Source organism: Rana temporaria, chromosome 12 (assembly GCF_905171775.1).
Source record: "Rana temporaria chromosome 12, aRanTem1.1, whole genome shotgun sequence".
Classification (NCBI taxonomy): Eukaryota; Metazoa; Chordata; class Amphibia; order Anura; family Ranidae; genus Rana; species Rana temporaria.
Window position 1 is genome coordinate 37,313,570 of NC_053500.1, and position 24,207 is coordinate 37,337,776.

General features: G+C 50.4%; 1 protein-coding gene across 1 annotated transcript in view; it reads left to right on the plus strand.

Moving 5' to 3' along the window:
- LOC120918334 (beta-1,4 N-acetylgalactosaminyltransferase 2-like) overlaps positions 1 to 24,207 on the plus strand; it is a 69,901-nt gene that overhangs the window by 35,610 nt on the left and 10,084 nt on the right. The window contains exons 7-8 of the mRNA XM_040329873.1: positions 2,026 to 2,166; positions 20,789 to 21,011. Coding sequence (XP_040185807.1) covers positions 2,026 to 2,166; positions 20,789 to 21,011 — 364 coding nt within the window. The remainder of the gene's footprint in view (positions 1 to 2,025; positions 2,167 to 20,788; positions 21,012 to 24,207) is intronic.

The window sequence follows — 24,207 nt, forward strand, 5'->3', positions numbered from 1 at the left end:
CTAGAAAAGTAACCACATGACTTCAGCATGCCCATTCATGCTGAGGTGTGGAACTGCCTGTCTTAGGCTTGTGCATGAGGTACGTAAATCCCTGTCACTCACAGCAAGGGGGGAAGAACAGACAAGGGCCCAGATTCAAGAAGCACTTGCGCCCGCGAACCATAGGTTGCGCGGCGCAAGTGCTTACTTGCTCCGGTGTAACGAGTGCTCCTGATTCAGGAACCTCGTTACACCGACTGCATCCTAGGATATGACAGACATAAGCCTCCTTATGCCTTCATATACCAGGCTGCATTCTTGCGTTGGCCGCTAGGGGGCGCAGCCATTGTGATCGGCGTATAGTATGCAAATTGCATACTACCACCGATTCACAAAAGTTGCGCGGGCCCTGCGCACGCAAGGTACGGAGTTTCCGTACGGCGACTTTAGCACAAGGTTGCTCCTGCTAATAGCAGGGGCAACCAATGCTAAAGTATAGCTGCGCTTCCCGCTCGTGAAATTAAAATTTCACGTCGTTTACGTAAGTGATTCGTGAATGGCGCTGGACGCCATTCACGTTCACTTAGAAGCAAATGACGTCCTTGCGACGTCATTTGCCGCAATGCACGTCGGGAAAGTTTCCCGACGGAGCATGCGCTGTTCACTCGGCGCGGGAGCGCGCCTAATTTAAATGATTCCCGCCCCCGGCGGGATCATTTACATTAGGCGCCCTTACGCAGGGCTAATTAGCATATCGCCCGCGCAATTTACGGAGCTACTGCTCCGTGAATCGCGGGCAAATCGAAATATTTGCGTGGGCGCAGAGAAAAATCTTTGCTCTTTGCCCACGCAAATATTGCTCCGATCTACCTGAATCTGGGCCATGGTTTTCTCTGTTTGTCTGTTTTATCTCACTGAAAAAACATAAGAGGATTGCTCAAAACTGGATTAACTCTTTGTGGCAAGACTGGGCACAGATGATCTGAAATCTAATACTATACATTGTGCCAGCCCAAAAAAAAATTTTTTTTTTGGGTTTACATCCACTTTAACCGGTTCCCGACTGGCGCACGACGATGTACGTCGGCAGAATGGCACGGTTGCGCAAAGGTGCGTACGGGTACGTACCCTGCCGTGAGCTCCGTGACCGCGCCTGTGGGACCCGTCGACCCGATGTCCGCTGGTGTCCCACGATTGGGTCACAGAGCTGGAGAACAGGGAGATGTCAGTGTAAACACAACATCTACCTGTTCTGCCTAGTGACATGTCACTGATCGTCTGTTCCCTGTCATCGGGAAAAACGATCAGAGACGTGTCACGGCAAGCCACGCCCCCCAACAGTTACAAGCACTCCCTAGGACACACTTCAGCGCCCCCTACTGGTTAACCCCTTCAGTGCCAGGGTAATTTTGACACTAATCAGTGCATTTTTATAGCATTGATCGCTGTAAAAATGACAATGTTCCCAAAATGGTGTCAAAAGTGTCCGGCATTATGTCGCAGCCACAATAAAAATCTCTGATCGCCGCCATTACTAGTAAAAAATAAAAATGCCATACAATGATCCCCTATTTTGTAGACGCTATAACATTTGCGCAAACCAATCAATAAATGCTTATTGCGATTTTTTTTTTTTTTACCATACATATGTAGAAGAATACGTATCGGCCTAAACTGAGGAAAAAACGTGTTTTTTTTTATATATTTTTTGGGGATATTTATTATAGCAAAAAGTTAAAAATATTAAATTTTTTTCAAAATTGTCGCTCTATTTTTGTTTATAGTGCATAAAATAAAAACCGCAAAGGTGATCAAATACCACCAAAAGAAAGCTCTATTTGTGGGGAAAAAAAGAATGTAAATTTTGTTTGGGAGCCACGTCGCACGATCGTGCAATTGTCAGATAAAGCGGCGCAGTGCCGAATCAGAAAAAGTGGCCTGGTCTTTAACCAGCCAAATGGTCCGGGGCTGAAGTGGTTAACTTAGGTGGCTACAGATTGGAGCACAAATCATTTCTGAGCAATAAACATGCCTTTTTTTCTCCAGGGATGGTTTGCAGGCAGGAATCTTGCTGTATCCCAAGTAACGACCAAATATTTCCTCTGGGTGGATGATGACTTTCTTTTTACAGAGGAAACAAAAATAGAAAAACTAGTGGATGTATTGGAAGGAACCGACTTGGATGTGGTGAGATCTGCTACTACATTTCTCTTACTGGATACTTTATTCACTTAGATACTGTATAGGCATAGGAGTGCGCAGCCTATGGCATGCACTTCAAAGCTCAAACACGCAGTACTGATTACTCACTGTGTCCATTCAGAAAGGGAGGGGGCCGGTAAATTACATATTTACAAGCCTCTTCCCCCACTCATACTAAAACATCCCCCTCTGTGTGTGCCTACAGCAGCAGCCGGTGGTAGAGAAGCTGGCAGCGCTGTGGGGTGGTGAGAGGAGCCAGGGCAGTAGGGAGAATTTGCGCTGCACATGGTGATTAGGGTGTGCCCAGGCACACTCGGCACACCCTGTACGCACACCTATGTGTATAGGGTTGCTTTAGAATACATGGAATACAAACTTAACGTCAAAGTTTCTTAACCCCTTAAAGTGGTTGTAAAGGTAAAAGTGTTTTCACCTTAATGCATTCTATGCATTAAGGTGAAAAAACATCTGCGGATTAGCGTTCCCTCAGCCCCCCGTTCACTTACTTGACCCCTCGAAAGTCCCACGCCGTGAACATGCTTGCTTCTCGGCAAGGCTTCTCAGCTCATTCATTGGTTGATTGAAAGCAGCGCAGCCATAAGGGGGCCCCCAGATACCGGCCCCCCACCCTAAGTGAATGGATATGGGGTACATCGTACCCCTATCCATTCACCTGGAGGCAAAAAGTAAAAGTTAGTAAACACACAACACAAGGGTTTTTAAAATAATTTATTATTCTGCTCCGGAGGCCCCCCCTGTCTTCTTTATTAGCTCAATTACCAGGGGGGGCTTCTTCTTCCACTCTCCGGGGGTCTTCTCCGCTCTCCGGGGGGGTTTCTTCTTCCGCTCTCCGGGGGGGGGGCTTCTCCGCTCTCCGGGGGTCTTCCACTCTCTTCGCCGCTCTCCGCTGTTGACTCGGCGAACCCCGGTTCTTCTGCAGATGTCCGGTGCCTTCTTCTTCAGCGCTGGCTGCCTGCTATCTGTGTGTGTTAGCTCAATTAGTAACAGGCAGCCGGCGCGGTCTTCTGTGACGTCAGGTTCTTCTCTTCTGTTCTTCTCCCCTCTTCCGATGTTGCCTCGTCGCCTCTTGTCACTGTAATGATGGAAGCGCGCCTTGCATCCCATTTATATAGGCATCACCGTCCCATCATGCAGAAGAACCGGGGTTCGCCGAGTCAACAGCGGAGAGCGGCGAAGAGAGATGAAGACCCCCGGAGAGCGGAGAAGCCCCCCCCCGGAGAGCGGAAGAAGAAACCCCCCCCGGAGAGTGGAAGAAGACCCCCGGAGAGTGGAAGAAGACCCCCGGAGAGTGGAAGAAGAAGCCCCCCCTGGTAATAGAGCTAATAAAGAAGACAGGGGGGCCTCCGGAGCAGAATAATAAATTATTTTAAAAACCCTTGTGTTGTGTGTTTACTAACTTTTACTTTTTGCCTCCAGGTGAATGGATAGGGGTACGATGTACCCCATATCCATTCACTTAGGGTGGGGGGCCGGTATCTGGGGGCCCCCTTATTTGAGGGGACTCCCAGATTCCGATAAGCCCCCGCCCGCAGACCCCGACAACCAACGGCAAGGGTTGTCGGGAAGAGGTCCTGTCCTCATCAACATGGGGACAGGGTGCTCTGGGGTGGGGGGGCCCGCAGTGCACCCCCCTGCCCCAGAGCACCCAACCCCCCCATGTTGAGGGCATGCGGCCTGGCACGGCTCAGGAGGGGGGGGGGGCGCTCGCTCGTCCCCACTCCCTTCCTGACCGGCCGGGTAGCGTGCTTTGGATACGGGTCTGGTATGGATTGTAGGGGGACCCCCTACGTCGATTTTTCGGCGTAGGGGGGGTCTCCTTACAACCCATACCAGACCTAAGGGCCTGGTATGCTCCTGGGGGGGGAACCCATGCCGGTTTTGAATTTAAAAATTGCCGTGGAGTTCTCCCTCAGGAATGCATACCAAATGCCGTCGCTTGAATGGGCCTTTACAAGGTGTGACTAACTTTACACATTGTAAAACCAGCCCTAGTTTTGCGCAAGCAAATTCGGAACTTACGCAGAAATCACAATGATGAAATGCTTTGAGAATCTGCTTAAGTCCTCATTTGCATACTCAAAGCTGCATTTCAATGAGAAATGCCCCCAGTGGCGGATGCGGTACTGCATCCTAAGATCTGACCGTGTAAGTGTCTTACACATGTCAGATTTTCTGCCTAACTTTGGAAAAAGCCTTTTGAGAATCGTTTCCAAAGTTAGGCACAGACTGAACAGCAGTTAAGTCTGCGTATCTCTTTTGGGAATCAGGCCCTATGTGTTATATGAAAAAAGTGCAACACAAAATGATAACGTCCACTGTCACTAAATAAAGTGTCAAATATTAAAAGGAGAATCCCACTAATGATGAAATCAGATGGGTTTCATAACACACGTGAGAAAAAAATTGTTTTGATACAAAATAATAATCAATGTGCAAATTCAATGAAAGTCCAAAAATAAATAATTGGTTTCTCTGAGAAGATCTATCCAATGTTAACATCCGTGAAAACATGCAGTACACCTCTGGAATAGTGCTGTTCTCAGATTGAGAAAAAGAAAATCCTCCACCAATGCAAAACACCGCCGCTTACCAAAACGATAGATCTTGTGTTAAGGTAGATCATGCACGCTTGATACTGACAACCTGGCCAGAATGATAATGGCTCCCTGCAGTAATTCCTCCACTCCCTGGTTCCTGTATTGCGATAAGGTCTCAAACTGATCCCCTCAACAGTAACACAGATTCGGGTATAGAAGAAACAGAAGAGACTCCCATAGCGTAATCCAGTAAAATTAATATTTAATAAAGTTAAAAAGCAGATGCCATCACATTTGGAAGATGGATAAAAAGCGATTGGAAATGTATGTAGCCGGCCGGCTTGTTTCCACAGCCCGTAGCTTCCGGGACTTCAGTGGATCGTTGCGGTGACGTCAGCACGCCGCTCCTCCCTACGCACGTTTCGTCATATGTGATGTCGTCCTCTTAAATATGAGATCTGGGACAGGGGCGTGGCCGGATGTGAAGACAGCAGGACGTGCTTTCTGTGAGCTCCGTGCCTATCCTGAAAAACTATCCTAGAATCGGAACTATCGGGCCTGATTTTCGGTACGAGCGGTACCGGAATAGGTGCAGGTGATCCTGGACATGAGAAGGGGGGCCTCCAGATCGGGGAAGCAAGCCCAGAAGAGCCAGCGTGGGACCCGCTCTACACGCGGCCCAGACACGAGTCCCGCCGCCGCCATCTTGCCCTCCCCTCCTCTCACTAAGAAGGAGAGACAGCGCGCTGCGAGGATGGCATCTGCGGCAGCGGCGATCACAGGATCTGACTCCGGCTCTGAGGGCTCGCAGGCAGGCTCTCCATCGGCCTCACCGGCCCCAGATGCGTCCCAGGAGGCTATCACTCGTCCCATCCTGGAAGCCATTACGGCCAGCAAGGCGGCAGTGATGGTAAGCATAGATCATCTTACCTCTGAGTGCACGCTGATTAGGCATGATCTGGATAAGTTCCGGGGGAGGCTTACTGCAGCTGAAGACAGGATCTCTGAGGTGGAGGATGTGTCTCATTCACATGGCAATCAATTGGCTGAATTGCAATCAATGGTGAAGTCGCTGCAAAGCAGAGCAGAAGATGCAGAAGACAGGCAGAGAAGGAACAACGTGAGGGTGGTTGGCCTGCCGGAAGGGGTTGAGGGAGGGCACTCAGCAACCTTCGCAGAACAATTCTTTAAGGACCTGCTTGAACTGGGTGAGCTCCCTCCTACATATGTGGTGGAAAGGGCTCATCGGGTGCCCCTCGGCAGGCGTCCCCCAGGAAATTATCCCAGACCTTTCCTGGTGAGGTTCCTCAATTATCGGGACCGGGACATGATTTTGGCTGCCTCACGCAAACGCCCAGAGCTAAAATTTCAAAACACCAAGGTGATGCTGTTCCCCGACTTCTCGGCGGAGACCCAGAGGAAGAGGCGATCATTTAATGAGGTACGAAGGAGGCTGCGGGAGAAAAATATTCCGTACAGTATGCTGTATCCAAGCAGGCTGCGTGTGCAACACAAAGAGGTGGTCAAGTTCTTTGATTCTCCACTGGAAGCATCTGACTGGCTTGATCGGAATCCGTGAGGTGGGCTCGAGGTCGGAGGGGTACAAGCAGCAAGTTTCAACACTCAACATGCCTTGTTCTGTGTTCCGGAGGATGGATGACATGGTTTTTGCTTCTGTTTTGATATTTTCGTTCAATTTTTTGTCATTCACTGCTGGGTGCTTGGTTCTGAGCATTTTGATACGAATTTTTTTTTTTTTTTTTTTTTGAACACTAGATGGCACTCCTGCACTGTACAGTTTGGTCTGGAGGCTCTTCTCATTTCTCATTGCCCATTTCAAATTTTTTCTTTTTTTACCTTTTATATTGGGATCTTTTCTTTTGTATATTTGATGATCCTCTCTGGTTACATGATACCCGATTAGACACTCCTGCCTAAAGGTGCGGAGCTTACAGTTCTAGCAAGACAGTTTCCCTTCTTATTTTTTCTTTTTTCTTTTTTTGGTTTGGGAACTGCTGAACAATTGAACGAACGGTCATTTTTCTCAAGATTGTTTTCTCCTCCACTTTTGTTTTAGTTTAGTGGGGGGGGTTCAGGTTATCGGGACCTAAGCCGCATACCGGGAAATGTTATCTGGTATAATGGCAGGGGGGGGTGGTTTGGGGTATGGCTATACTAAGGGGGGGTTTTTTTGCTCAGCTTCTCGCTCTCTATCTATGGGGTTTGCCCATCCCGTGAGGGGGTCCTGTAGTGCCTCCCGGTTTCATGTATATGACCTGTCTATGAGACGGGCGGGTCTGGTCTTCCCACTGTGTACACTGTATGAATATGGCTAATTTAATTAAGGTGGTTTCCTGGAACGTACGGGGCCTCAACAGTAAGTTTAAGAGGGCCTCGGTGTTCCAGTACTTGAAACAGGTAAGGCCACATATTGTCCTCCTGCAGGAGACTCACCTGGATGGCAACAGAATACTTGCCTTGCGGAGACCATGGATCCAGAAGGCCTTCCATGCCACTTATTCCACCTTTGCTAGAGGGGTGGGGGTCCTTATTAGTAAATCGGTCCCCTGCACTATTCACCACGTGGTCCCCGATCCGGGGGGGCGGTATGTGGCCCTGGTATTAGATATCTCTTACTGCAAAATGGTGTTGGTGAATGTCTACCTACCCCCACCATTTAATGTACAATGTTTGTATGATTTGCTGGTTAAGCTGGCCCCTTACACACACCTCCCACTTTTAATTATGGGAGATTTCAATGCTACCTTAGACGCATTGGATTCCTCCAATGTGGGTAGATTGGGCTCGGCTGACCTAGTCGCCTGGGCTTCGGTGGCTGGGCTGTCTGAGATGTGGAGGGCGAAGAACCCTAGTGCTCGGTGCTTTTCTCATCTCTCGCAGACACACCGCTCATCAGCCAGGATAGATTTTGCATTCGGTAGTCCTCTGGTGCTGTCATGGGTGGGGGACATTGCTTACCTGGCGGGGGGGTTGTCTGACCATAACCCTCTTTCTGTCTCCCTGGCCCTCTCTTCCGGGAGGGAGTCCAGGGGATGGAGACTTTCACCTGGGTGGCTTCAGAACGACACAGTAAACGCTCATCTGATGGAAAAGGTTCTGGAGTATTGGGATACCAATCCTGCGTCTGCTGATCCTCCTATAGTTTGGGACGCCTTTAAGGCGGTAGTGAGGGGAGAATGTATTTCTGCAATCAAAAAAGAGAGGAAGGAACAACAGGCGGAGGTTCAGTTGTTGCAGGACAGAGAGAGGGAGTGCGCGGACCATAACGCCAGTAACCCGTCTGCTTCCACGTATACAGCTTTGTTAGAAGCCCAAAGACAGCTCACTCTGCACTTTAACAATCTGGCACATACAGAAGCGAAACACAGGGCTGATACTCAATTTGCGGAAGGGGATAAGAACGGGAAGCTCCTAGCGAATTTAGTAGCTGAGTCTAGACAACTTGCGAATATCCCGGTTATTCGGCGTAGGGACGGAAGTCTGGCTAGTGACCCCAGTGACATACTTGCTGAGTTCCAGGACTTTTTTTGTGCCTTATATTCACCCATCCCTTCCTATGACAAATCGGCGCTGAAGTCATTGTTGGGGGGTCTCTCCATTCCGAGGCTCTCTGATGATGACCGGGAGGCTGAGATCACTAAAAAGGAGGTGATGGCGGCAATCTTCGCTTTTCCCCCCCATAAGGCTCCGGGTCCCGACGGTTTTCCGGCGGATTTTTATAAGGCGTATGCGGATCAGATAGCACCCAGACTTACTGCCCTGCTCTCATATTGTGTACAAAATCAGCAACTGCCTAAATCCATGTTAGATGCATATATGATTTTGCTTCTCAAGCCAGGCAAAGACCCTCTGGAATGCGCATCATATCGGCCGATAGCCTTACTCAATATGGATTTAAAAATCCTTACGAAGGTTCTGGCCAGGAGACTGGCAGGCGTTATCCCTTCTCTGGTAAACATAGACCAGACGGGGTTCATGCCGGGTAAATCTACTGACACCAATCTTAGAAGACTGTTTACACACATGCAGATTCCAAATGTAGCCTCTCCCACTAGGATAGTAGTGTCTATTGACATTGAGAAGGCTTTCGACTCCATTGACTGGCATTACATGCAGGCAGTCTTGGAGGAAATGGGTTTCGGCCCAACTTTTCGAAAGTGGATCTTGATGCTCTACAGCAACCCCAGAACGGCGGTTCGTATAGGACCTCATACTTCTTCATTTTTCCACATAGGTAGGGGGACTCGGCAGGGCTGTCCTCTATCGCCCTTTTTATTTGCACTCATGATGGAGCCTATTGCAATTGCATTGAGAGCGGCTGGGGAGGTGAAGGCGCTCAGGGTGGGGTCCATAGATGAGTGTCTGGCATTATATGCGGATGACATGTTGCTTTTTTTGCAAGATCCCAGTGAATCACTGGAGGCAGCGCTATGCATTTTAAATACGTTTTCGCAATTTTCCGGGTTGAAAGTGAATTGGACCAAATCGTCCATCTTGCCGCTGGACGCTGGGGCCAGGGACGTTGCGGACCCGGCCTTACCGTTGCAGTGGGTTACACAGCTCACATATCTCGGGGTCAAGATTACGGCGAGGGTGGAGGACTATATGCCCCTGAATCTGGCCCCGCTCCTGATTTTCTTTAAACAAAAGATACAGGCCTGGCAGAGACTCCCTTTATCACTCATAGGTCGAATTAACTTGCTTAAAATGAAAATTCTCCCAGTCATATTGTACTTTTTAAGGAATGCTCCCATCTGGATCCCCAAATCCTTTTTTAAGAAGCTTGATGGGCTCACAAGCACATTTTTGTGGGCACCCAAGCAGCCCAGAATAGGTTTGAAGACTCTACAGGAACCCTGGGGGGAGGGGGGGTTAGCTTTGCCAGACTGGAAGAAATACTATTTGGCAGGACAGATGGTATTTGTTCATCGGTGGTTAACATCGGACGAGGGGGACTCGGCCACGGTGTTGGAAGCGGCGCACTTGGGTTCGTACGAAACTCTGCGGTTCGCCATTCATAGGGGAGTAAAGATGGATCTTCCACTTACGGTTTCTATGCGGGCCTCGATTAAGGCATGGGAGGCTGCGGTAGATCTAGCAAACCCCAGTTATAGGGGCTTGTCTCCATCCACTCCACTATGGATGAACCCTAAATTATCGCACTTCTATTCTTTCGACGATCCTATGGGTTGGGCGACGAGGGGTATCAAGACACTCAAAGATGTCACAATGGATGGAGAGTTGCTTACCTTCGACCAACTTAAGGCTAGGCATGATCTGCCAAATAATCAGCTGTTTCGATATCTTCAATTGCGTCATGCGTTCAAATCTCAATTTAAAGTATTGGCCATAGAGTCGGTTCCATCGAGATTGGAGGAGATGCTCTCCACAGAGGATCTTCCCAAGGCTCTGTCGGTTTCATATAAGAAGTTATTCGCCACAAGTCCAGGGGCGGTCGTTAAGTGCAGGGACAAGTGGGTGAGTGAGGTGCCCGATATCCAGGGGGAGGACTGGGATGAAATGTGGACACATCCATTCCAGCATCTGGTGGCAGCCAGAGACAGATTAATCCACTTTAAGTTTCTGCATAGGATCTACTATACGCCAGCCAGGCTGGCGACTATTTACCCATCGGTGCCGGCTGAGTGCTGGAGGTGCACCTTTGCTCCTGCAGCGGCGGAGCATGTGTTTTGGAGCTGCCCTCGGATCAAGCAGTTTTGGTCGGAGGTCACCTCTTGTATCTCAGCAGTCTTGTTGACCCCTGTTCCGACGACAATTACGGTATGTTTACTGGGATTAGTGGAGGAGGTGGTGCCATCCAGGGCTCATCGGACACTGCTAAACATCCTTTTGTTTTATGGAAGGAAAGCCATCCTGTTAAAATGGCGCAAACCGGAGGCACCTGAAGTGCGCTTTTGGAAGGGCCTGGTCAATTCAATGATGCCATACTATAAGGCGACTTACCTTTCCAGGGGTTGTGGGAAAAAATTTGACAAGGTATGGCAGGCTTGGTATAACTCTGACTTGACTGTTGGTTAAGGCCTGATGGCAGATATGGGTCGCCTCATGAACTTCACCATCTCAGATACTGGGTAAAATAGGGTGATGTGGGGTGACGTGATTGAATCCTGGAGAGGAATGGGAGGCGGAACACCTGTCAAAAGTCTGGTGGTCTCATGGGAGGGAGAGTGGGAGCTGAGCAAAAAGGGTGGGGGGGGTGGGGGGCTAGGGTGTTATGTTAACTTAGTAGCGGGGTGTGTAAGTAGGCCATGTTGGCCTTTCACCGGCCCAGTGTTGTGCTGGGGCGGCTGCCTTTTTATTTTATGTTGTTGTTTTTCTTTTTTTTGTGTTATGTAAACTGTCAAAATCAATAAAAAGAATTTTACAAAAAAAAAAAAAATATGAGATCTGGGGTCAAAAAGACCTCAGATCTCATATTTAGACTAAAATGCAATAAAAAATAAATAAAAAATTGGCATTTTGAAAAAATGACAACAAAAAAATGTGCCTTTAAGACGTATGGGCAGAAGTGAAGTTTTGACGCTGCCTCCGCCCTGCTATGGTATAGAGACGGGTGGCGGCCATCTTCCCCTCATTCGTCTCAATACTGAGCAAGGAAGAGGACCCGATCGCCTCCGCTGCTACCGACGGCTCCGGTAAGCAGCAGAGGGCGCGGGAGATCGACGAGGGGGGGCCCTCTCCCGCTGCCGATAACAGTGATCTTGAGGCAAATACGCCGCAGTGACCACCATTATCGTTTACAGGACCGCTTACTGAAGAGATGGATACCTCGGTTATTGCAGCAGCTGCTGTTACCGAGATAACCATCTTTAAAGTGCCGACGTATATATACAGTGGGTGGTCCTTAAGTTTGTAGCTGCTGACTTTAAAAAAAAAAACATTACAGCTGGACCTCTGCTTTAATTAGCAGGGAATTTCTCACACTTCCTGTTTTGGCTTTGAGACAGGCAGTGAAGGGAAATCTCCGCATTGGGACACAGATGGCAAAGAAAAATCTGACGGTTTTGCCTATAGTTCCACTTAACTGTTGGGACCCAGGATTATATTGGATCCCTCCAAACAGAGTTTTTATAGGGTACTCCTCAGATCAAATCCCTGGGGATTCCCAAACAGGGGTGGTGCTATCCCTTTAAGTAGGAGTAAAGCAAAAATGGGGCATAGTCCTCTCACCAGTCTGTCCGTCACAGAGTCTCCTCCCTCTCATGGGCATCTGGAACTTTTTGCGGTTACTGAGTGTGATAGCAGCAGTCTTGGACACATTAGCAATTACCAGGGGTGAAGTTGCAGAGTGCTGGGTGCAGATGTATTCTCTCACAGCTCCAGGGCTCGAGTCCTGCGGGAACGCGTGGGAACGACGTCCCTGCACTTTTTTCACAGCAGGAACGCGCGTTCCCATTGCAGGACTCGAGCAGAGAATAGGTGGGAAATGAATGCAGTGTTTACTAAGTGAGGGGCGGGGGGGCACACACTGGGGGTGTCAGGCCGGCGCCCCCCCTCCGATTGAAGCGGAGACTGCAGGCAGGTTAAGCAGCGGAGTGGCAGGCGCCCACCCCCCCGCGCGACTGAACAGACAGCGAGGCTGAGCGGGCGGGTTCAGAGACAGCGCGGATTAGGCAGCGGCGCGCAATTTTTAGAAAACACGTGGAGAGAAGAGCCTGAGGTAGTGTGGCTTTGCGGGGGTGCGAACCGCACTGTAGCGACACCCGGCCGTCAGATCCCTCCCTGCTCTCCGTGCTCTGATCTCCGTGCAGCCGAGTGAAGCGGCCCGCCTCCCCCTCCTCCTGTATGTCTACACAGGGGGAGGGGATCCGACAGGTTCACGAGTGTCTGGCATGTCCCGATCATCTCAGGTACATAAGGGTTACTGAATGGGGGGGGGGGGAATCTACACTGAATGGGGGGGGAATCTGTACTGGGGGGGGGGGGGTATGTACTGAATGGGGTGGGGGGAATCTGTACTGAATGGGGGGGAATCTGTACTGAAGAGGGGGGGGGGAGAATCTGTACTGGGGGGGGGGGGTATGTACTGAATGGGGGGGGGGGAATCTGTACTGAATGGGGGGGAATCTGTACTGAAGGGGGGGGGGGGGGAATCTGTACTGGGGGGGGGGGGTATGTACTGAATGGGGGGGATTTGTACTGAATGGGGGGGTGTGTACTGAATGGGGGGGGGGAATCTGTACTGAAGGGGGGGGAGAATCTGTACTGAAAGGGGGGGATCTGTACTGAATGGGGGGGGGGGATCTACTGTAGGGGGGTGGGTCTGTACTGAATGGGGGGTGACTGCACTGTAGGGGGTCTGTGTAACATGCAGGGGGTCCATAACTGTTAGGGGGGGTGTCTGTGTAACATACAGGCGTCCCGAGCTGTGGGGTGCTGTGTAATGTAAAGGGGTCCAGAGTGCTGTGTAATGTAAAAGGGTCCAGAGGGACAAGGACTGTGTAATGTAAAGGGGTCCAGAAGTGCAAAGTGCTGTGTAATGTAAAGGGGCCCAGAGGTGCAGGGTGCTGTGTAATGTAAAAGGGTCCAGAGGTGCGGTGCTACGTAATGTAAAGGGGTCCAGGGTGCTGTGTAATGTAAAGGGGCCCAGAAGTGCAAGGTGCTGTGTAATGTAAAGGGGCCCAGAGGTGCAGGGTGCTGTGTAATGTAAAGGGGTCCAGTGATGCAGGGTGCTGTGTAATGTAAAAGGGTCCAGAGGTGCAAGGTTCTGTGTAATGTAAAGGGGCCCAGAGGTGCAGGGTGCTGTGTAATGTAAAAGGGTCCAGAGGTGCAAGGTACTGTGTAATGTAAAGGGGCCCAGAAGTGCAAGGTGCTGTGTAATGTAAAGGGGCCCAGAGGTGCAGGGTGCTGTGTAATGTAAAGGGGTCCAGTGATGCAGGGTGCTGTGTAATGTAAAAGGGTCCAGAGGTGCAAGGTTCTGTGTAATGTAAAGGGGCCCAGAGGTGCAGGGTGCTGTGTAATGTAAAGGGGCCCAGAGGTGCAAGGTGCTGTGTAATGTAAAAGGGTCCAGAGGTGCAAGGTGCTGTGTAATGTAAAGGGGCCCAGAGGTGCAAAGTGCTGTGTAATGTAAAGGGCCCAGAGGTGCAGGGTGCTTTGTAATGTAAAGGGGCCCAGAGGTGCAGAGTGCTGTGTAATGTCAAGGGGTCCAGAGGTGTAGGGTGCTGTGTAATGTAAAGGGCCCAGAGGTGCAGGGTGCTGTGTAATGTAAAGGGGCCCAGAGGTGCAGGGTGCTGTGTAATGTAAAGGGGTCTAGAGGTGCAGGGTGCTGTGTAATGTAAAGGGGCCCAGAGGTGCAGGGTGCTGCGTAATGTAAAGGGGTCTAGAGGTGCAGGGTGCTGTGTAATGTAAAGGGGCCCAGAGGTGCAGGGTGCTGTGTAATGTAAAGGGGTCTAGAGGTGCAGGGTGCTGTGTAATGTAAAGGGGCCCAGAGGTGCAGGGTGCTGTGTAATGTAAAGGGGCCCAGAGGTGCAGGGTGCTGTGTAATGTAAAGGGGTCTAGAGGTGCAGGGTGCTGTGTAATGTAAAGGGGCCCAGAGGTGCAGGGTGCTGCGTAATGTAAAGGGGTCTAGAGGTGCAGGGTGCTGTGTAATGTAAAGGGGCCCAGAGGTGCAGGGTGCTGTGTAATGTAAAGGGGTCTAGAGGTGCAGGGTGCTGTGTAATGTAAAGGGGCCCAGAGGTGCAGGGTGCTGTGTAATGTAAAGGGGTCTAGAGGTGCAGGGTGCTGTGTAATGTAAAGGGGCCCAGAGGTGCAGGGTGCTGTGTAATGTAAAGGGCCCAGAGGTGCAGGGTGCTGTGTAATGTAAAGGGGCCCAGAGGTGCAGGGTACTGTGTAATGTAAAGGGGTCCAGAGGTGCAATTGTGGAGACCTAACCTACCTAAGACAGTGTTGTATCACAGTGGCTTAGCTATGTTAACTGTCTGACGTTTTTGCTTCTTGGGGGGGGGGGTTAATTTACAATGGTATTCAGCAATGAGGGGGTTAATGTACTTCCACTGATGCATTGGTGACACCAGTGTCAGTGTTTATTACCCCTATTTGGTGCAGCATGAAAGGGTTCATACACAATGACACTGGTGTCACTAATGCAGCACAAAGGGGTTAATTACCTGCCACTGGTCACCAATGCATCAGTGGCCAGTGGTGTATTTGATACTACCCACCCCATACACTCCGCACCCCTCTCATCTACATACCACCCACCCCCATAATTGTTTATTTTTTTGGTGGGGGAGTGGATCTTGGGTGGGAGTTCCCACACTTTTTTCCCCAGGACTTGACCCCTGCACAGCTCGCTAGGCTTTGCAGTCCTACAGCAATGCAGATCTGGACACTGCAGCTTCAGTGAAGTTCCACCTTGATGGGGAAACAGGAAATAGTCTCTCACCAACCATGGTGCTCAGTCCTCCACTCATAACCTCATGTGTCCTTCCACACTAGAGCACAATCCTCTGCTAACACTCAAAGTGTCCCTCTAGTGCCAGTCCTCTCTGGACAGTTGTAGCAGCACAGTCATGATCCAGTAACACAGTGAGGCACTGGGTCTGGCACTCAACAGCAGCATCCCAGATCTCTCTAGCAGCGCTTTCTACTTCCTCCTTCTCCTCATAGGCATAGTTTCCCCTAGGAATTGTAGTCCCACAATGTTTGTTGCCTAAACAGGGGCTGGTTCCAGAGGACTACAGTGTTCTCCACAGGCTATTTGGCTGGATATTTCAGTAGTGTTGCCACCTGTCCGAGATTCACCTGGGCAGTTTGGGTTGGGAATCATGTGTCTGGGTTTCAAACTCCCTGAAACCCGGAAACATTATTCAGACTTAACTATGGCCTCCCAGCAGGGTGGCTGACTCCAGTTTCTTTCAGGTGCTTTACAGGCGATTTTGTTTAACGCCAAAGCGCCTGAAAAACACCCCAGTGGGAAAGGGGTCTAATCTGTTTAATTGGTGAGATCTCTATTCTAGATATATATTTGGGGTCTCCATACCGCGGGTTCAGCCTCGATTGCTTTTGGGGAACCGACCGCTAGGTAGGGAGCCAGAACACCACCCCCCTTGCTACCGGAGGATTTGCAACCTACAACAGGTAGCACGCTTATTGACCAGCTATGCAGCTATGCATTCCCACCAGTTCATGGTTACTGGTGACAACTACTCTCCTTACGTCAACTCTTCTGCTGAGTTACCCCTTTATAGTGGCCTTCCTCCTGTACCCCGTCCCCATGTGTGCTTTGCAGGCCCTGTTCTTCTGATACCTCTGGAACCTCTGCTTTAAAAATGCTTTAGGAACATTACAGCATTAAAGTGCATCTCAGTTAATTTCCTAACCAACTACTCTGTGATTGCACTGGCGTACCTGCAAATATGTGAGTCTAAAAATGGTAATGTCCATAACTGGTGAATCCCTTGGGGTGGCAGATGAAGGTTACATCCTTCTGGGTGACATGAGCAGTGTGTTTCCTCACACCAAGATATGAATTCCATGCCTAAAAAAATACCTAGTTTCCTGGGCAAAGATCCCTCTTACAAAGTCCAGGTGACAGCTTGCATCCTAGCTTCTCCAAGATCTTCTTCTGGCAAGAGTATCTCTGTTCATCCCATCTCCTTTTAGGCATCTGTTCCAGCTCTAACTTAGCGTTCAGAGCCCTCAGCACTTGGCACATCACGAGGCCTAGCTCAAACAGCCAGAGCCAGGAGAAAGAGAGTCTGTCCCCGGTTTTGTCCCTGGATTGCAGGGACGGTCCCACTGGGTCCATTGGACAGGCGGTGATTTGAGAGGGGTGGCAGAGGCGGATCTTTCGTTAGGCTAATTTAAAGACACAATTTTCCTAGCACAGTGTGTTGGTGAAGAGCTAAAAAAGATGTTCTGATACAGCCACTAGTATTCTATAGATGTAGCACCCTGGGGTGTAGTCAGGGAGCTCCTCACAAATTTACTTGCCAAGAGTAGTTATCTTGGTCGACTGACAGAGATCTATTGATTTCTCCCTAAGTTTGGCCTTGTTGCACTTTTCTCCTCTACCACTAGGTGGCTGGCTACTTGGTGGTACTAGATATGAGAAGGGCAACACAAGGTCTGGTTATGAGTATATGGGGTATCTCAGCCAATGCATAAGGGTTTTCTTGAATCCCTTGGCCTGCTGGGAGAACCTATACATTCGGGTGAGGTCAGGTGATATAGGTTCTGTGCCACCTGGACGGCTGTCTGGGTGGATGTGCGTTGTGTGCCCCCGGGCCCCTAGGGTGGAGATTGGGCCTATCCTGGGGGCATCGGGCTGCAGGCTGTGTGAGGGCCAATCCAGAAGTAAGAGGGCAGTGCAGGGCTGGGACTTGCAGTCCAACCAGAAGTAATGGTTCTGCCGGCCGGAGAACCTGTCAGTGGTTGTAGGTAGAAGGGACGCTGTCGCCACAAAGGGACCAACCACCTTTACCAGGGGCCACAGTAAGTAACTAAATAAATACTGAAATCATATTCTCACCGAAAGGGCACGGTGGAGAATCGGGAAACTTCAGGTGGTGATCAAGACAGGGACTCAAAACACGGAGGAGACGCTTGCAGAGCAGCCTTGTGAGACAAGCCTGGGACCTCACCGGTAAGCAGGGGTGAAGCTTGAGAAGTATCTGGAGTGCCAAGCTAGGGACTCAACCGAGAAGCAGAGGTGACGCTTGATGGAGATACCACCACAACATTGGAGGAGCTCAAGAGATTCAGAGTCAGTGAATCAGAGGGTCTAATGAGAGACCAGGAGGTCAGTGTTGAAGAACTAGAAAAGAAAAAAACTGCACTAGTCAAATGGTAACAATCCGAAAAAGCATTCAGCCGGTTAAAACAGGCAAATTGAGTACAGAGGGAGGCAGCAGCTAGCATGCAAAGCACAAAAATAGAAAACAAGGGGTTAAAGCTGCGCCAATGCACCAAAACTTTTTAGAGTCCACTGAGACTAAAAGTTCTTAAACATGTGTATACAATCCTCGGGGTACACTTTCACTGTAGATCCTGTATGATTTGCTCATAACCACCACCGTGACTTTCACAGATATTGCACACTCTGAGTGAAGACCCGCCACCAGATATCAAAGCCACTTACCAGATGGGGCAAGCTCAGTTTGCAGTTGGCTATAGCCCAGCTGCGGCCTTTATCGTTGAAATAAGCCCCCAGGTTACAGGTTTACTGGAACTGGCTTCCTTCACTTCCACAGGCTCCACCAAATGGTCATGTATAAACAGAGAGGATGCAACATAGCGTAACTCTGCAAAACGTATTTTATTTAAAAAAGTAAGTTATACTTACAAAAACAAAGTTAAAATCAGTCAGTGTAAAAAATTGCCGGCCGGCAAGCGAATGGAGCCCTTCCTCCTTTATGTGGTGACGTCACTACATGTCCTCCCAGACGCGTTTCGTCATAAGACAGACGTTTTCAATGGGATCAGGGTTTGAAGAACTACAAGAAGCAGTTGTAGTGGAGCTGAAAGGACTGTTATGTTTGAGTTAGGAACTGTTACCATAGGAGAGAGCGTTCCTGCAAGTGCAGATGTGGCTTCTTGCTGGGGCCTTTTCCCTGCATGGCTGTTCTCTTATTGAAGTCTTGGAGTCTGCCAATTGAATTAGCAACTATCTAAGTGTGTCCTGGCCCTATCCCTCTTTCCCCCATAAATACAAAAAAAGAACTGTTAAGAGAATAAAAAACCTCTTTTACATCCAAGAAGTGTCTTGCGCCCAATAACTCTGTCCACCTTGCATCCACTATTCCTCGCAACCCACCACATACAGAAGGATGTCAGCTATCTTTGGCTTGGAAAGTTCTCATTAGACTGAACAAGGCCAGAGACTTTGCTACATAACAATAGAATTCATTTGTGATCTTAGACATTATCTTTTCTACAAGTTGCAGCATCAGCCATTTTGCGTGGAGTATGTAACACAGGCTTTTTTTTGGGCTGGGCGGTGGATTTGTGTGGCTTACCAGTGCCCATCAATACTGACCACTAAACTCACCTGCCTGACACTGACCATTACACTGACCTACATACACAGACCTACCTGACCAACATACACAGACCTACCTGACCTACATACACAGACCTACCTGACCTACCTACACTGACCTACTTGACCTACATACACTGACCTACCTGACCTACATACACAGACCTACCTACACTCACCTACCTGATCTACATACACTGACGGTAGTGACCTACATACACTGACCTACCTACACTGACCTACATACACTGACCTACATACACTGACGGTAGTGACCTACCTACACTGACCTACCTACACTGACCAACCTACACTGACCTACATACACTGATGGTACTGACCTACCTACACTGACCTACCTACACCGACCTACATACACTGATGGTACTGACCTACCTACACTGACCTACATACACTAACCTACCTGACCTACATACACTGACGGTAGTGACCTACCTACACTGACCTACCTGATCTACATACACTGACGGTAGTGACCTACATACACTGACCTACCTACACTGACCTACCTGACCTACATACACTGACGGTACTGACCTACCTACACTGACCTACTTAACCTACACTGACCTACTTGACCTACATACACTGACCTACCTGACCTACATACACAGACCTACATACACTGACGGTAGTGACCTACCTACACTGACCTACCTGATCTACATACACTGAAGGTAGTGACCTACATACACTGACCTACATACACTGACGGCAGTGACCTACCTACACTGACCTACATACACGGATGGTAGTGACCTACCTACACTGACCTACCTACACTGACCTACATACACTGACGGTAGTGACCTACCTACACTGAACTACCTGACCTACATACACTGACATTTACATACACTGTCTGACCTACCTCAGCTCAGCCATGGTGTGCGGTGTCACAGCAGGCAGTCAGTCAGTCGTCACTCGTCAGAGGAGGAGCCAAGGAGGAGAGGAGAGCCGAGCGGGGATGTGGTGTGGCAGCCGCATTGTAAATCCCACCTTCTGGAGCCTGCAGCCCCTATGATGGATGTCACACGTCCCACGGTCCCGGCATTGGACCAGTGGGATGTGACGTCCATCATAGGCGCTGCAGGCTCCAGAAGGCGGGACCTGCTATGACACTCAGCCACACTCGGCAGGACTTGGCCGCACTCGGGATCAGATCGGTTCGGCACTCGCCACTCAGGGCTAACAATGGAGAGCTGCATGCCTGAGACTCTGGGCTTTTCAGGGGCCCATTCAGGGCTCCAGCCCCCCAAGCCCCGCCCTCCCGATGCCCCTGTTTCTGGTTGATTGTCAAAGTAAGAAGTTCTAACCAGGGTATCCTTAGAACAGGGTCTCTGTATCCAGCAGTCACCTGCTCATCAAGATTAGACAACATTTTTGTCATTCTGATTAGAAAATCACTTAAAGCGGAGCTCCACCCGAATCGCAACATAATCTCAATATTACAGTTGCTCCTAAACATTGCCCAAACGGATATAATATAGCTCCTTCCGGTCTGCAGCCTTCGGTTTTTCTCTGGAATTTCCTCATTTCCTGCACGGCGCAGTGTGTTCTGGGAGCTTGAGTCATAGCTCCCTTGTGATCGCACGATTCACTTGTAGTCCTTTGTTTCTAATGAGCTGTATTGGTCTATGAGGCTGGGTTAACATCAGGGGCGGTAACGCCTGCCGTTGTCATGGCAACAGAGACGCTGACGCTGCTGCAAACACGCAACCAGGAAGTCCCTGCTCGTGGGATTCTAATGCCCACACTTAAAATGGCAACGGCGGACCGAAGGGAATATAAGTGTATATTCCAGACAGAAACAGAGTGGCGTGGACATTGGACATGAGAAACGTGAGTTTTTTGAAGCCTTGCTATTGGCTATTTAACCCCCCCAACCCAAAAAAAAAACGTATTTGCATGGGAGATCCGCTTTAAGTTCACTTTAAGTCCAGGACCGACAACTGTGTACCAGCCTTCAATGTCATTTAACATGGTGGATTTGTTTTTTTTGCAGGTAGGTGGTAATGTGGCAGGTAACCATTTCAGTATAACACTCCTCTTGGAAGAAGGCGGCGATGAAGGCGATTGTCTACATTGGGAAAAGGGTGCATACCATCAAATTGAAGGCTTTCCTAATTGTGTGCTATGTTCGGGAGTAGTGAACTTCTTCTTGGCCCATACAGAGAGAGTTCTCGGCGTTGGATTTGACCCAAAGCTGAATCGAATAGGACATACAGGTATTTATAGTGTTTTGTTTGCTCTTTTATGATATGTATAGGTGATGAACGTATAGGTCTAGGTTTAAAATATGTTCCATTAAAGGTCTGCAGATACACCGACTGGCTACTTTCTTAGGTACACCTGTTCAATTGCTTGGTAACACAAATTGCTAATCAGCCAATCACATGACAGCAACTCAACGCATTTAGCCATCTAGATGTAGTGAAGTCAACTTGCTTAAGTTCAAACTGAGCATCAGGATGGTGAAGAAAGGGGATTTAGGTGACTCTGAACATGGCATGGTTGTTGGTGCCAGACGGGCTGGTCTGAGTTTTTCAAAAACTGCTGATCTACTGGGATTTTCATACACAACCATCTCTAAGGTTTACGGAGAATGGTCCAAGAAAAAAGAAAATATCCAGTGAGCCGCAGTTGTGTGAACGGAAATACCTTGTTGATGTCAGAGGATATTGGAGAATTGGCAGACTGGTTTGATATGATAGAAAGGCAACAGTAACTCAAATAACCGCTTATTACAACCAAGGTATGCAGAATACCATCTCTGAATGCACAACGCAATTGGACAATAGAAGATTGGAAAAACATTGCCTGGTCTGATGAGTCTCGATTTTAGCTGCGACATTCAGACGGTAGGGTCAGAATTTGGCGTAAACAATATGAACGTATGGATCCATCCTGCCTTGTATCAACAGTTCAGGCTAGTGGTGTAATGGCGGGGGGGGGGGGGGGGCTATTTTCTTGGCAAACTTTGGACCCCTTAGTACCAATTTAGCATCGTTTAAATGCCACTTCCTACCTGAGTATTGTTGCTGACCATGTCCATCCCTTTATTACTACAGTGTCCCCACCTTCTGATGGCTTCTTCCAGTAGGATAATGCCCCATGTCACAAAGATCCAATCATCTCACCACTTGACAATGAGATCACTGAACACCAATAGCCTCCACAGTCACCAGATCTCATCCAATAGAGCACCTTTGGGCAGGGCCGTCTTACTGAGCGGGCACCCCTGGGCACAGCCCGGGGGCCCCACATTACCTTGGGGCCCCATCAGAGCTGGACATCAGAACTGGACAAATAGAAACTAGCCGGGGCCCCGGGGGAGTGTCAGTTGGTGCGCTGAATGAAGTAGTCGGCGGCGCGCTCTGTATGAGGAAAGAAGTGAGGTAGCTAGCTTGGTAGGCTGCATTTATTCTTGGCCATTCCCGGGTATGCTGCGGATGTTTCGCAAGCGGAGGAAGGTGTTTCTGGTGCTGTGGAGAGCCTTAGTTAGCTGGTATCTTTGGTGGTGTACAGCTCCACATCACCGCCGAACAGGCCCGGACTGGGACAAAAAATAGGCCCGGGCATTTTTAGACTGAGCAGCCCGGTCACTGGGGGGGGGGGGTTGTCGACTTTCATGGGGGTGGCTGGTGTGGGTCCTCCACACTGTAATGGACAGGGACACTGTGATATAAAGGGGACTGCACTGCAAAGGGGCCCTGCTATGACTACATTGCCCCTTTACAGTGCAGTCCCATTTTTATCACAGTGTCCCAGTCCTATTTTGGCCATACAATGCTAGTACTCTCTGTCTCCTATTGTCCCCACACTGCCCCGTGACACTGACCTGCTCTCTCTCTGGTGGTGCTGGACAGCATGGCGCTCTCTCTGGTGGTGCGGGTACAGCGTGGCTCTCTCTGGTGGTGCGGGTACAGCATGGCTCTCTCTGGTGGTGCGAGTACAGCATGGCTCTCTCTCTGGTGGTGCGGGTACAGCATGGCTCTCTCTCTGGTGGTGCGGGTACAGCATGGCTCTCTCTCTGGTGGTGCGTGTACAGCATGGCTCGCTCTGGTGGTGAGGGTACATTGTGGCTCTCTCTCTCTAGTGCGGGTACAGCGTGGCTCTCTCTCTGGTGGCACGGGTAAAGCGCGGCTCTTTCTGGTGGCGCAGGTACAGCGTGGCTCTCTCTGGTGGCGCAGGTACAGCGTGGCTCTCTCTGTTGGCGTGGGTACAGCGTGGCTCTCTCTGTTGGCGCGGGCACAGTGTGGCTCTCTCTGGTGGCGCAGGCACAGCGTGGCTCTCTCTGGTGGTGCAGGCACAGCGTGGCTCTCTGGTGGCGCGGGCACAGTGTGGCGCTCTCTGGTGGCGTGGGCACAGCGTGGCGCTCTCTGGTGTTGTGCAGGTACAGCGTGGCGCTCTCTGGTGTTGTGCGGGTAAAGCGTGTCGCTATCTGGTGGTGCGGGTACAGCGTGTCGCTATCTGGTGGTGCGGGTACAGCGTGGTTCTCTCTCTGGTGGCGTGGGTACAGCGTGGCTCTTTCTGGTGGTGCAGGTACAGCATGGCTCTCTCTGGTGGCGCAGGTACAGCGTGGCTCTCTCTGTTGGCATGGGTACAGCGTGGCTCTCTCTGTTGGCGCGGGCACAGTGTGGCTCTCTCTGGTGGCGCAGGCACAGCGTGGCTCTCTTTGGTGGTGCAGGCACAGCGTGGCTCTCTGGTGGCGCGGGCACAGTGTGGCGCTCTCTGGTGGCGTGGGCACAGCGTGGCGCTCTCTGGTGTTGTGCAGGTACAGCGTGGCGCTCTCTGGTGTTGTGCGGGTACAGCGTGTCGCTATCTGGTGGTGCGGGTACAGCGTGGTTCTCTCTCTGGTGGCGCGGGTACAGCGTGGCTCTTTCTGGTGGCGCAGGCACAGCATGGCTCTCTCTGGTGGTGCAGGCACAGCGTGGCTCTCTCTGGTGGCGCGGGCACAGTGTGGCGCTCTCTGGTGGTGTGGGCACAGCGTGGCGCTCTCTGGTGTTGTGCGGGTACAGCGTGGCGCTCTCTGGTGTTGTGCGGGTAAAGCGTGTCGCTATCTGGTGGTGCGGGTACAGCGTGTCGCTATCTGGTGGTGCGGGTACAGCGTGTCGCTATCTGATGGTGCAGGTACAGCGTGTCGCTATCTGGTGGTGCGGGTACAGCGCGGCGCTCTCTGGTGGTGTGGGCACAGCGTGGCGCTCTCTGGTGTTGTGCGGGTACAGCGTGTCGCTATCTGGTGGTGCGGGTAAAGCGTGTCGCTATCTGATGGTGCGGGTACAGCGTGTCGCTCTCTGGTGGTGCGGGTACAGCGTGGCGCTCTCTGGTAGTGCAGGTACAGCTTGGCGCTCTCTGGTGGTGAAGGTAAAGTGTGGCACTCTCTGGTGGTGTGGGCACAGCGTGGCGCTCTCTGGTGGTGTG